Raw genomic sequence first — 15,115 nt, 5'->3', positions numbered from 1 at the left:
AAAGGAATTTGGGCACAAATTTGTGCCTCTGGGAGAGGACAGGTTAAACGGACGAGCTTGCGAGTATACTAAGCCAGCATTTGCCTACTTCTATGCCACGACAATAATCCACTATTGCGCCGCGCCTATTGTACTAACCTCGAAGTACTTGAGTATGTCCCGGAAGGTGGCCCGCTGCAGCTTGCGCTCCTTCTTGGCGCGGAACTTGTTGGAGTCTCGCGCCAGCTCGTCCAGGCGCGGCAGCAGCTGCTCCACGAAGGCCGACTCGTCGCCGTCCGTCTCCGCGATGCTCTCGAACGCGATCGCCAGCGCCGTGCCGGCCGCCATGCGGACCTGGACAGGGATTTAGATAAAACTAGCTGACCCGGGGAACTTCGTACCGCCTAACAGACAATAAATGTCGTGTTAATTTTTAGCCAAACTTTTAATGTAGGATTATATTAACGAAATAATATGAAGACATCAAACGAAGCCATTTGACAGTGGTACCTAGTAGTCATTGAGAATGATCTGGAACGATTGAAACCAATCGGTTTGACAGTTGTTGTTATTGCGTGAACGGACTACCCGCAGTTTATTAAATACACTAAAATCATTACTCTCCTTTTTTGGGTAGTCAGGTTAAAAGTAGCCTATATGTTAAGTTAGGGTGTCAGCTACATCCATATCAAATTTCATCAAAATCTGTACAGTCGTTCTTGACTTGTAAATGGTGTAAAAAACACGCCGTCCAGCCGTTCAGTGTGTTGTAGGTACCTCCAGGCTGCAGGCGCTCAGCAGGTCAGCGAGCCTGGGCACGCCGGGCGGCTGCGCGCGCAGCAGCTGGGCCGCGTGCTCCGCCGCCGGCAGCGACAGCAGCAGCGACCAGCCGTCCAGCGCCGCCGCGTGCAGCGCGCCCTCCTCCACCGCCGCGCCCGACACCTTCACTGAACCGTCGCCCTGGAAACCAAATAAAAAATTATCATCATGTCGGCCTATACCAGAGGTGGCCAACTTGATTAGACCCAAGATCTACTGTTTACTGACGAAACCCTGTGCGATCTACCAATACTTCTTGAAATCTTAAATGAAACAGCATAGTTCAGTATATATATTTTTGCCTTGCCACGATCGACTGGACTAATAGTCGCGATCGACCGGTTGGCCGCCCCTGGACTATACACTTCCACTGCAGGGCACAGGCCTTTCCTCTCAGAATGAGAGGTCTCGGGCCGTAGTTCCCACGCGGGCCCAGCGCAAATTGAGAACTTCGCGCACACAATTGAATTTCTTTACAGGCGTGTGCAGATTTCCTCGAGATGTTTTCCTTCACCGCAAAGCTCATTGTATATTTCAAATGTAATTTCACACATAAATTTTGAAAAACACATAGACGCGAGCCCAGATTTCAACCCGCGATCCTCTGCTTGAGAGCCCACAGATCAAGCCACCAGGCTGCCAAGATTTTTATCCCACAAGCACCACCTGCTACCACCATATAATTCACTGTTTCTACTGCCGCTTCTACCTAATATGCTTAGACTAGCTTTTGCCCGCGGCTGCGCCCGCGTGGTATTCGGTTATCGCGCGCTGTTCCCTCGGGAACTGTGCATTTTTCCGGTATAAAAAGTACCCTATGTCACTCTCTGGCCCATAAACTATCTCTATGCCAAAAATCACGTCGATCCGTTTCGACGTGAAAGACAACCAAACACACGCACACATTTTCGCATTTATAATATTAGTATGGATTATGAACATACCTTGAGATAGCTCCCACTGAAAATGGTCTCGTACATTTTCATGACTTCTAGGATTTCAGAGAGATCATCCTCCAACAGGTAGCATATGACGGACAGAGACAGGCAACACTGGAAAAATGTTTCATCATGTTCAGAGGGACTGGCTGCAACGGGATGAGGAACCCGAAGGATCCTGTCCCTTTGTGCTCTACTGATAAAAAAAACTACTCATGCGTTGAAGAATGAATTGGGAAGTTAAAACCGGTTCACTAATATTTCGCAATATTGCAAAATGAAACAGGTTGCCAAACGTTAGTTGCGAAATGAACGGATACAGTTAAAACCATTAATTATGCACGCTTGGTTGTGTCAGATATTGGTGCTGGTGCACTTCGAAGCAAGACCTAGCCCGGCTACGTGCTATTAAAATTAAGTATATATCGTAAGCAAGTACCTCTGTGCGTGTCTCGAGCGAGGCGGTCTTGTCGACGCAAGCTGCAGCTAGCGCGGGACGAACTTCGCGGACGAAGTCTTCTGTGCCCTCCTCGCCGATCTGCAAAGGTATAAACAAGTTTAGTGGACAGTTATTTCCTCAGATTTTATGACGTGGACGTAGGCCGGTTGGTCGTCCCAGGGACCGCTGGAGGGACGAGGTCTAGAGAGTCCTTTTGTATTTCGGGAACAAAGGCTAGCAAGAATTGGCCTAAGATGCCTGATTAAGCATGGCGTAATCTGGTTTTGGAGGGCAAGACACACTTAAGGTCACTGCACCCGGTAAGTAAGTAAGAAAAATTACAGTGGAGTGGACTGCTATAAGCAGATCATGATGATGATGGCTTTCTGGACTGACGAAATCGCAAGAATCGCGGGCAACCGGTGAATATAAGTAGGTTATCGTTCATTATAGTGTTCTAAGGGTAAGCCTTTGTTCAACAGAGGAGGTTTTCCGGCTGATGGTGATGCAAATACACACCAGTAGATCCAGACACAGACAAGTCATACCCAAATATTTTACGAGACTTTCCTCCTTTAAAACTAATCCATTCCTGTAGCCTAGCCACCAACCTGCAAAGCCAGCAAAGGCGCCAAGGCGGCTGCAGCTCTCCTCTCAGCATCCCGTCCTCGCCTGACGGCCTTTGTGACGTGGTCAGCCAGGGTGGCGCGATGATTGGCCAGCAGCGGCGCGAGGTACCGTCTCTGGAGCGCCGCGCGTAGAGATACCAGAGCAGCGGCACGGGCGGCGTTCGCACGAGCACCTAGGCCGTCGATCGTCTCCATAACTTTCTCTTCGAATTTCTCTTGGATTTCTGCATCTGTGGATGGATAGATAAGTTTATTCGGCAAAAATGGCAGGGGAATTGGAGAGAAACAAACACTACAAGTTATGGAGTCACCTGCAATGTTTGCCACAGCGGAGTGTGCAAAAATATCTGACACGTCCTACCGACACTAGAAATAGAGTTGTATCAGATATTTACGCACATGTGAGATTATTGGTGCTGAAAATCTAATTTAGCTTGGATTTAATTCGATACGACGAAATCCCACTATTCTTTTTTTCTTGCAAAATCTCAATCACCATGCCTAAAAACGTAACTAAAAATTACAGCGTAAACACAAAAAAAATACGACATATTTCCATGGGACTAGAAAATCCCGGATTTTCCATTCATCTGCTTATATGGCTCACGCGAGTGGAAGTAAAGGCCAAATATATCTTTCATTAGCGTCCAAAGGAATAATAGTAAGAACAATTGGAACTAGCATGTATTTACAATTATATATATTTCTTCAGTACACAGAACCACAATGTTAAATGATCTGATTAGCATTATTAACACCTCTAATGCTCTAAACGCTTATGTAAGCAAAATATTGGTATATCACGAATTATTCGTCAAGAATGCTCTATGGTTCAAGTTCTTTGTTAATTACTATTACTTAGATACCTAACCTAATGACTGAATGCCGGTAATACACGAGGTTTTACTCTGCAACCTTACGGTACACCATAAGTATTTATTTTAACTATGGTCAATACTTTAAGGAGCTTCGGGCTTCGCAGAGCATACTTTAAGAATAGCTGGTGTAGTAATTCGACGGTGACTATTAAGTCGGATCTGCAATTATTGTGCCAAAGTCAAATATACTGTTTTATATTGACTATGACGTAATAATCCCAAAATGGCCAAATTGTAGATCAGACTCTGTTAATATAGTCACCGTCGATGTAAGTACAGTCGAGTGCAAAAATATGGACAACCAACAGCAGAACTAGATGAGCAGTTGTGGTGCTCAAAATGATCTAAATACTATCTTATTACCCTGGCAATAGAGTTGTGTGTAGATCATTTTGAGCTCCGCTCCGTAACAGCTCATCCAAAGGAACAATTTTTATTAACTTTGTATGACGTCAAACTGAAATATTTACAAGGCCGCATTAGCCTTAACCTTATGAATTAATTTATCGTTTTATTAACCTTGCGCTGACGTAGCTTATCTGGCTGCTATCTTGCTGATTATGAATTATGAGAAGATTATAAATTTGGTCATGTTGGAGATGTTATCACATATCAGCAATTTTATCACCTAGGAACTAAGTAATAGAATTTAAATTAGGATGAGTCAATAGCGTCATCTAGTTTTTTTTATATTGCTGCTGTATTTTCCAACCAGGATGGAATGGTGGGGGAAGGGGTTGTGCATTTGAGCGCTTGTATATTGTATGTTTACTAAGTGGATCGGACGATTCTTATCGCAAGTGCTCAATTGCAATGATGACTAGAGACATTTTAAAAGTGGAGATACATCAATATGGCATTAATGACACGAATTTTATTACTCTGTATTATCTATCCATCCAGTCGCCATAGCATGCCATAGGTAGGTAGATATGTTTGACGTTTAGTGCGGCATTTTACATGTTTTTATTCAGTTTCACCTGTCCATGTGTCTGTTTGTTTGTCTGTGTAATCAAACCTTGGGAGTTAAATTTGATCTACTTCTCACGGATATGTAGTTTGGATGACAATGCAAGCACAGTGAGCAAATAACGCTTATTAAACATACAAAAACTTATTTAAAAGTAACAGGTAGGTAGGTACTTTTTGTAAGTTAGGTACATCATATCATCATCAAATTGTCCTATAAGTTTAGCTTCTTTGCCTGGTTTAGGCTGTGCATTGTCTATTTTATTCGGTCAGTCAATCAGTCATATTATTTTTTACAAGAATAGATGCCTATCCATATATAAAGCAACCAAACATGTTATATATAACTCCCACAAAACATTGTGATTCAACTTCCTCAATTCTGTTTTTTACTAGGACTAATAAATAATGCTAGTAAGTTTGGTGTGCTCCATTGTTATAAACATAACAATACACTGCTATTACTATTACAAACCATATTTTAACATAATCATTGTTTAAAGAGCGAGTTGTAGTATGGCAATTAGCCACTTTCAGTGTTTAGCGGTAACACAATAGTTGACTGCTACATAAACGCATATTGCTTGTATCAGCGACAATCATAATGTATATAATCTAGGTTTGAGTTATTAAAGAGGCTCTCCTTTACGCACAACTACAGCTATCGACTTATTGACCTCCCACGTCATCCTTATATATTACAGAATAATTAAAACTAACAATTGGCATCGAATTGTACCAATTTTCTAAAATTCACTAGATACAACAATCCAGCAGAATGTCAAAGTTCATACAACAGACACGGGATGTGTGATACTAAAACTTGATGGAAAATTTAATTGTCTGGTTAAGACGTTACGGGTTTAATGACACGGTGGAGTCATGACTTAACATTCATTAAATTGCAACAGCTGAACAAATACAAATTATTTTTCACTTCTCATGCTCGTAAAGTTCGCATTTATGCTGGATCTAGGCGACATAAAATTACTTTTTATGCTCTAGTGCATAATTAAATCTTCGTCTAAGACCAAGTTAATCAGGTGTAAACAGCCACAAACAAAGAAGTTTCTACATATTTTTTGAATATTTTTTATTTTATATAAAACTAAAAATCAATCAAATTAATCAAAATAAATCAATAAACTAAAAACTTATGAACATACCTATATATAGTAATGCATGAACAATAAAAGGTACATAGTATAAGTGAACAATTATTGTTTCCACTGTTGCTATTTCATTTCCTCGCCATCGAAGTGAAAAGCAGTGTAAAACTCTAGCATTAAACCCATTTTCCCCTCGACGTGTGTATCCCACCCTCGCCGTTCCGGGTTCGGTGGCTATATGAACGCCTCGGGTAAAATGGCTCGTTTTATGCTCTTGTTGTACAATCTACTATTGTTTGCTTTGGCGTTCGTTCGTTCTGCAAAGTTATGGGTTTGATAATGGCTTTTTAATTTAGATGTCGCCTTGATGACGTCATTGGGCTATGATTGATTGTGAATAGCTATTTTGATTTATAGTTTAGTTTTATACAAAAATACCGTAACATACAAACAAAAACGTTAACAAGACATGAAAAATATCTTTCACCTTTATGCCATCAACCATAAGGTTGATGTATACGTAAGTATATTTAATATTTATGCCCTTGCTTGACCTAGACGACAGGTGCAACACCAGTTTCATTATTTTGGACATTATTTCAACATATTTCAATTGAATTATTCAAATTTACCTTTCATTGTGCTTTGTAGAGTATCTTCAATAGTTATTCTTACTAAAAGAGTTTTTAATGATTCATGGTTAATTTCATTAGACTGGCATATTTGCTAGGAGATCGTTATTACCTTATGAGTTTCTGATATTTCGATGCACCTCGGGAAATATCAGGAACTCATTAAAGGTAACACCACAAAATATATCTCAGTTATTCTTAATGTTTATTTATAATGAAGACTTATGAGGTTAATAATGAAAAAAAAAACTATATGTATATCAGTGGTTCAGGTGGTATTTTTCGGTTCAGCGATTTTCACACTTCCTTCTACACATTATGTTGAGAGGTATTACCATATTTCATAAGGTCAATGGAAAGCAGTCTATGTATTCACGTGTTTAGTTTTTGGGTGGAAATGCATTTTCACAATGTTGTAATGTCACAATCTTAGTAGTTTCCATGATCTCACCTGCTTCGTCATGGATGCTCTTGAGGTCTGACTGTCCCGAAGTCTCGGACATATTATCGATGGTCATGTCGATTCCGGCATCCTCTTCTGAGGAGTAGCCCTGCTCTGTCCTCTTGTGCTCTGGAAACAGAATGGCAATTGTTAAAGTTTGTTTTATGACTGGTATAGCATGTATATATAGGGGGGGGGGGGGGGGTTTGGGTTTGACATATCTGAATATTTATTATTTTTACTTATTTTATTTTAATTATTCAAAAACAAACAGTCTCTTATATTACAATCACATTTTTATGAAAACTAGACTTACAGTTTCATGAAGGAAATATTGAAACCTTACAATTATACTACATAAAACTAAATAGATTACTAAATGAAGCTGAAGCACCTTTACATACCAAAACAAAGTTAAGTTATATATAACGTACTTATTTAATGAAAGCTAAGCCTACTCACATTCTGCAATACACTGCAAATATCAATATATCAAAAGTCAGAATATCGAAAGTAGGTTATGTTAGGTTCGATATTTTAACTACCTATAGATATTTCAATTTTCGGATACGTGCCCGGGGGAGCCCTATGTCCGTCCAGCAGTGGACATCCTATGGCTGATATGATGATTGCTAAATTTGGATAAATTTTGAACATGGAAAGATCACAGCATTTGACTAAAGGACGATTATTCGAGCGTTTAACTGCCTCATTTTTCTGGTCACAATTTTTACGAATTGGCTGTAGATATTGATGTCTTTTCAATTATTTGTTAGAGTTCCTGTAGTATTTCTATCAGATAACTAAAAAACTGTATCAGAATACTCGGCCATTTTTACAGAAATGTTTAGAAAAATGAGACGGTTCAAATGCTTGAATAATCATCAAGTACCATTCCATTCCAATCATTCCCTCATGACTGAGGATCGTGGTCATCAACAGGCGGTCCACATTTGGATAGGATTATATTTGTTTCCATCGGCTTCTGTTGCTAAGCCTTGTGGATTTGGAGTCCCTAATTTGATCGGTCCATTTGGTAGGAGATCTGCCCCGGGGCAGATCCGAGCCCGGGCTCGTTTACCATTTGTATTCCCAACTACGATCAGCTTCTCTAGGCTCTCATAACCGCTTCGCATTATGTGGCTAAAACATGAAATACATTTTGAGTTGAGTACCGTAAAACAGGGTGTGTAGGGGTAAAATTGAAGTTCAAACTTCCATAAAAAATATTTTCTTATGTGGCAAGTTGATTTTATAGCTAAAAAATGTTCTGGTGATCAATTTTAGTTAAATAATGATAATCTGTCGTTTAGTTTCATAGTTTACACAATAAACACTAAAATATAGGCAAATTCCAGCGCAGTCCACTCTCCGTCTATAAGGGAGTGTACAATATGTTCTACTCTGTTCCAACATTTTATAGCCCCGCATACCAAAGTCTTATTATGGACTAACTTAGTATATTTAGCTGCTACAAGAATTTAAAAACTTTCAACCCCCAATATTTCACAAATAAGAATGTCAAAATATTTGGGAAAGGGCTTAAATTCTAGCTTCATAATTAAATCTGTACATATTTAAACTGAACTTTGAACCAGAAAGTGACTTATGTTTTGGAATAATTTTCATATTAAACCAATCATCATTATTACAATATGAGAAAGAAAACATTCAGTTTAAACTTGTAACACCTAATAACAGTAAAACACAACACTTTCTACAAGCCAAGAATTCAAGTTGAGGGCAAAAAAATCAATATAAAATGGCCTTGTTGAAGTTGGCTGGCAGTGCTACAGTGCAGTAACAGTTCACAATTACTGCTGCATTGTCACAGTAGGTATCATACATTCTTGTTATACAATTTTACTTTAAAAGTAATTTTTCATTGATCCCTATGGATGCATGTCCAAAAATATTTATTTTTTCAAATGCAAGTCACAGGGTTCATTGTAAAAGCATTGTATATGACATGATACTGGTGTCAGATGGTATCTGAATTTTATTGTTTTAGGTCATACAGCACAAACATTTTTTATAGTAAAAATGGAACTTATAGTAAAATACATTTTAACAACCACTGTGTGAAACTCTGGATTGTTTTAAAGAAACTTCAGAGATTGTATTGAACTAGTATTATACTAGTATATGTTTGTATTCATGTATGGACACCAGTAATTAAATTAAAATCCGCTTATAGCATGTCTCTTAGACATATATGTTGTTAGTTTGACTTATCTAAGTACAACCACAGCCAGACAACAAAGAAGATCAATTTGGTAAATTCAGACACAAAACATGTCTGGCATTTAGTCTAAAATTAGTAGTGAACTAAAATAATTTCCTTGCTCACCCGCAACCTTAAGGAAATTATTTTAGTTCATTGATATGGACCTCCGCAAAGTAACGCCTGATTCAATAAATTATTTAAAATCAGTAGTTTCTCAAATAATATATCTATTAAAAAACAACTCAATTGTTTTACTTCAAAATTAGTAACCACTGGTTTTGCATTTTATGAGACTACAAAATTGTTATTATAACTATTAAATATCTGATATCTCACTAAAAAGGAAAACAAATGTTGCAAAAGGCTGTATGGTAGGTATTTATTTAAACAGTTTTAAACAATAATTTGTAGTTTAATACTGTAGACATCATCATACCAGCCTATAAACGTCCCACTGCAGGGCACAGGCCTCCCTCAGAATGAGAGGGCTTGGGCAATACTTTAGTAGGTATAGTGTTTTTTATTTCAAATAATAAAAGCATTGGAATGCAAGATAGGTTCCAGGTACATTGTTTTTAACCATATTAGGTAGATTAAAAGTGAAGCATGTGCAGTAAAAGCACTTGTCCTATGATTTGTAAGCAAATATTTATTTGTTGTATTGCATTATGTTGTGCAATCTTTGTTTAGTGTTGTGATGACAAACAAAATGCTTTTCCTCATTTCGTTATAGGTACTCATAGTGATAGCAAAGTTACAGATGCATTGTCTAGAGAGCCAGGTAGACACCATTTTGTTCCTTTTGTTTGTTTGGGAACAAAAGGACATCTGTCTTGCTTTCTAAGCAGGAACAAAAACATTGGACATTTTGTTATCAAAAGCATGTGGTCACCTTTTCTGAGTAGAATGTTTACATTAAAATTAGTGCTTATTTGCAATGTCAGAAGGAACAAAAATAAACAGCTAAGCTAAGAGAGCTGGATAGTATTACATATGGTGGTATGTTACGACCATTTAAGGGTAATTAAATGTATGTGTTGTGAAAGACATGTTGTAATATAACTCAAATGCTTCTAGGTTAATGTTACAGATATGGTGTAGCTTATCTGTTCCAAGAAAGAACATAAACAGTGATTTTCCATTGTGGGGAAGTTACGTTGCATGCGTCCAGCACTCTTGTCTAATTACATAATTTATTTCTTTAGATCACAAGGTCAAACATATTGCATGACAAGAAAAACTAGAAAAAGTAATTATTTTCTCAGATGGGCTGTAGATATGTACTGCTATTTTGATCTGATCACAATGAATGTGTGAACAAAAACAGTAGATTGGATCATGTTATGAAATCGTGAAAGTAATTCTAGCGCCAAGCTCGGCTAGTTGCTTGCGAAATAAGTGGTTTTTGCTGGCACCAAGCCCCATGCAGCCCGACATATGTTACCAGGGCTCACGGAAAGCCCGAGGTGTTCGTTTACGGCCGAGGTGAAGTACGTGGACGTAAATGTCGCGCGCAAACTACGCGAACACAAGGTCACCGCGTGATCTCATTCTTGAGCAAATTCCTACATATTACACTATCTGAAGCCAAAAGCTTCATCACACACAAGAAAACAAAGCCAAAAACTTACCGTATTTTCCTTTTTTCTTTCCTTTCGGCATGGTGTGGTAGTTACACAAAGCTGTTGTCGGACTTAAAATAATACTAAATAATATTCACTAAATAATTTACTAACTATCCCACTTAATCAAGACGGGGAAAAGTTCAATATATCAGTTCTTATAGAACGATTGGGGCACCGAATGCAACATAAAACTAAAATTTCAGAAAAACTTTTTAACATGTTTAACCGTGTATCATGCACACTCAACTCCACTGCTTTGCGCAATGCGCTGTCTGGTTGGCTAGCTGTCATTTAAAAGCCACCATTTTGAAATGTAGTGTTGCCAGTGTATTAAAAGTAATTTCCCAACCATTACTAAAGATAATAGCTGAGATATAAAATTAGGTCATTATATTTATTCAAAAGATTGTCTATTTCATGTATAACTTTAATTAATATATATATTGTTATAATAATGCTGAAATTTTTAATCACAACCAAATAAAATGATAAAAATAAGTAACAACCTAATGGTAAAAGTCCCACGTCATTGAAATTTCACAGGAGCTGGCCACATTTTCTTGGAAAACTGACGTCAGCCAGTGACGCGATTTGATGACTGAAATTAAAACGGAACGGAATCGACTAATCATCTAGTATAGATACATACTATTCGATTCACATTCGATTTCTGCAGTTTAAGTAAAGTGGTGAAATATAAACAGGTTTTTTTTTCGTATTTGAATTTTAAACACATTTTGTATAATGCAGGCAGTTAAAGTTTATTGTTAGTATTAAATATGGGATAACGATTGTTGTGAAATATATTATACATTAGTGATATTCATGAATTTTGCTAATCGTGCAACAAAAACATAATAGCATACTTTATTGATTTATCGTGAAAAATGTGGTGAAATCGACTAGGTAGAATTAGGCATTATTTTAATTATAAATAAGTCTGATATTATACATTTTAGAAAATTTTAAATATTAGAAAAAAAAATATATATATTTATTGGGGTTAAACTTGTATGTGAGTGAGTCACTTAGACGGACTATGACTGGAAATTCCGTAAAGGCGTGTGGGGCGGGAAAACATTGTTTTGCTGCGATAGTATTGATTGTTGATGGTTGTGTAATTTTTTTGATTTTGCATAACAATAAAAAAAATATTTTAAATAGGTAATGCTGTCTATAGGTTAAATACCTAAATCACAATATGGTGAATACAACAAAACTAAAAATACAATATAGGTACGACTAAACTATCCTGTCTCCTGGGTGTGTGTGTGTATCCTGTCCTGTCTGTATTATCCTGTGTTCTGTAATTTTCATGTGTTTTTATGTACAATAAAGAGAGTTATACAATACAATACAATACAATACTAAACTAACCAAAATGCAAAGGGGTAAGAAATCTAAAGTGGCCACTAAATCTAGCATAAGACAGGTACTGTATCCTAATAATATGCCTCAAAATTTTAACAATAATGTATGTTCTATTTAGGGTTGCCAACTGCCACTTTTAGATTTAGGGGTTACAAGCATTACAATTTTGAATTAGATACATTTATATTTTTTACTAAAGGAAACAGATTTTAACGTATCGTAATTTTCTGCAGCAGATACATAAAAGTAGTAGATTAGGTACCTATATTATTATTATTATTATATTATATTATTATATATAGCCGTGGTGACCGGTTTGACCTATCGCCTCTCAAGCAGAGGGGTCGTGGGTTCGAAACCCGGCTCGCACCTCTGAGTTTTTCGAAATTCATGTGCCACTTTACATTTGAAATTTACCACGAGCTTTGCGGCGAAGAAAAACATCGTGAGGAAACCTGCACAAACCTGCGAAGCGATTCAATGGTGCGTGCGAGGTTCCCAATCCGCACTGGGCCCGCGTGTGAACCAAACCCTCTTGTTCTGAAAGGAGGCCTGTGCCCAGCAGTGGAACGTATATAGGCTGGGATGATGATGATTGTTATTATTATTATATTTTATTCCCCGTGTGGTGTCGAATTATAACTACACCTCTCAATTTAATTTCTTCCGTGGGTGTCGTAAGAGGCGACAAAGGATATAGGTTAAGGTATACCGTAGGCGACAGGCTAGGAGCCTGTGACTATTGCACCGTTTTTGTCAAACTTCAAACCTAAAATTGTTAAAAGTGGCTCCGAACTACTCCGAATCGGTAAGGTCTCGTGTGCCCTGCCTACCCCATTTGGGAATACAGGCCTAATTTTTGTGTATATTATTAATATTATTATAGGTACAAAAAACGAAACAAACGAACGAAATTAAAGTCATACAGGCGCAGCATCATTGTGAAAACATCCACTATTGGATTGAGATTAAAATATCTCAAAAAGCTTTTATGACAGATCTTCTAACACTTTTAAATTTCTGTTTTCCCAGGCCCTGGTTCATGCTATTTAATCCGAGAGTGAGCGGACGAAAATCTTACAAAAGATATTAACTTCGATTTTCGAATTTTGGAGTAGCTTGGTTGTATTGAGACTTGAGAGGAATAAAAAAATTGAAGAAATTCCTTATTGAGGATAAGTTCTGTCATCTCGGCCTACATAATAATATGACCAGCAGGGTACAGGTCTATCCAAGGTCTATCTTATTCTACTCATAATATGGTTGGTTGGTTTTATAGAAAAATATGGCTCTGTCCATTGGAGGACAATTTTGTCAATGTCTGCAGTTGTACGGTAAAAAAATCTATAAAACGAAATAATTATGAGAGGTAACGGTGGATGAACGATGACAGCGCGAATCCTTAACAAAAGTCACACTGATGAATCTACTCATAAATTTGTATTTGTTAGTAGCGCTTTGACGTTAAGTATTAGAAGAAAATCACACATTGACAGCAAAACGGCCAGTATTCAATTTTCGAAATAGTATGCAACCTCGCTAAAATATTCAATTAGCGCCTGTTGCAGTCATTACTTTTAGACTGGGCGCAATAAAAAAGGGATTTAAAAACACAAACACAACCACACACAACCTAATTTAAAACATAGTGTAATCGATTCTACTCTCGATTCTGAGCAAACTACTTTCTGGTCTTCAGTTATTTAATTAACACCTTGTATAGATCGCACGATAATAACATATTTGGTTTAGTGTATTTATCCAGGGACGAAACAGGGGAAAAGGTTTGTATGAAATAACGGCCGCCCGTACTTACCATCAATAATTAATTCAATGAATAATCAGCATCAATTTGATGGTCAGCATGGCCAAATTAAATTTTTAAGGAAGTAAAGTGTAAAGTTCTGGGATTATTTATTTCTATCGCTCTTTTCTATGTGTCATCAATTTAAATCACAGTAATTATTTTCATCATCAAAATTAATATTAAAGAAGAAAAATAAATCAATTAATAGTTTCTGTATTCTGCGATCTAGTGCTAGCGTGTGGTCAACGCAATTTAGATAACAGACCCTCAATATGAATTCCTGATAGCATATTTTTATTATTTTTTATGTACCTACTTATGCATAAATGAAGATTTTAAATAGTAGTAAAGTACATAATATATTTTTCTCATTTAATTAAAATACAAGGAACATTCTTTGGCATAAATAAAACTTAGTGTTTTACGTAAAACTACCGAAACAGTAGCTACGAAATTAACTTTAAAATTAATGAAAGGAAAGACAGCAAAATAGTACACTTCATGTTGGATGATCTGTTAGTTTGGAGATCCTTTATATTATGAGCAACTGACTCTCTCCATCGGGCTTTAACTTCCTTAGAGCCCAGGAGTCGTCCGTATCGGAATTCTGCACATTGCACTGTCACAGTAGGCGGCACTCCGGAAAATATTATCCTAGAACTTTTTTCCTTCAAGTTGGGGGATCCTCTCATATCTTCCATCTCACGACCGTTGAAGTACCATCGAATCTCTGAATCCGGCAGCCCTCGGCAGTAGGCTTGGATTTCGTCACCTTCCCCGAATTCATCAGCTAAGCCTTCGAGCAAGGGCTTTCTGTGTTTATGACCGTGAACTTCCATGTACGTGGATCGGGTGTCAAACAAGTAAGGCGGCGAGCTTCTTTCAATATCACATCTGTATAATCCTGATGCGTCTTCAGTCAGAGCGCCAAGCCGGAGACTGCAGGCAGTAGGGCCACAAGAGATCATATCCACTTTTCCGACTCCAAGAATTGGGAATGATTTGGTGCTAGGAGTAGTGCCGGGTTTGTATCGGAAAAATTCGGAGGGGCCTTTGAACCAGTTGAGGAGCGTAAAGTTGGCGTCGTATCGGCATTCGATGACCACCTCATCTTGTCCTGGAGGGACTTCGTGAGGGACTATGAAGTGCGTGATGTTGAAGGGATGGTGGGCTCGCGCGGCAGCGGGGCCGACGAACGCTAGCACGGCCAGTGCGAGTGACAGCATGGTGCCGGGACGCGCGCGAACATCA

At 37.9% G+C, this 15,115-nt stretch overlaps 2 protein-coding genes across 2 annotated transcripts; both read right to left on the bottom strand.

The window, feature by feature from the left end:
- Window positions 1-62: 62 nt before the first annotated feature.
- Window positions 63-10,814, bottom strand: LOC141433584 (interferon-related developmental regulator 2-like). Its single transcript, XM_074095691.1, has 7 exons — window positions 10,693-10,814; window positions 6,844-6,963; window positions 2,787-3,034; window positions 2,176-2,274; window positions 1,743-1,850; window positions 757-939; window positions 63-333 (listed from the first exon to the last, which is right to left on the bottom strand). The coding sequence occupies exons 1-7, from the start codon at window positions 10,721-10,723 to the stop codon at window positions 112-114; spliced, it is 1,011 nt and encodes a 336-aa protein (XP_073951792.1). The 5' UTR covers window positions 10,724-10,814; the 3' UTR covers window positions 63-111.
- Window positions 10,815-13,947: 3,133 nt separating this feature from the next.
- Window positions 13,948-15,115, bottom strand: LOC141433848 (uncharacterized). Its single transcript, XM_074095948.1, has one exon. It carries the CDS (start codon window positions 15,088-15,090, stop codon window positions 14,311-14,313), a length of 780 nt encoding a protein of 259 aa, XP_073952049.1. The 5' UTR covers window positions 15,091-15,115; the 3' UTR covers window positions 13,948-14,310.

Source organism: Choristoneura fumiferana, chromosome 12 (assembly GCF_025370935.1).
Source record: "Choristoneura fumiferana chromosome 12, NRCan_CFum_1, whole genome shotgun sequence".
Lineage (NCBI taxonomy): Eukaryota > Metazoa > Arthropoda > Insecta > Lepidoptera > Tortricidae > Choristoneura > Choristoneura fumiferana.
This window is presented reverse-complemented; position numbering and strand designations above follow the sequence as displayed.

Bases quoted from the DNA above. Each gene is read 5' to 3' on its own strand.
- LOC141433584 (XM_074095691.1), bottom strand. From the start codon at position 10,723: ATGCCGAAAGGAAAGAAAAAAGGAAAATACG. The intron at 3,035-6,843 runs GTGAGATCATGG...ATCCATCCACAG, and splicing joins GAGCATCCATGACGAAGCAG to ATGCAGAAATCCAAGAGAAA. The intron at 334-756 runs GTACCTACAACA...ATCCCTGTCCAG, and splicing joins TGAGCGCCTGCAGCCTGGAG to GTCCGCATGGCGGCCGGCAC.
- LOC141433848 (XM_074095948.1), bottom strand. From the start codon at position 15,090: ATGCTGTCACTCGCACTGGCCGTGCTAGCGTTCGTCGGCCCCGCTGCC.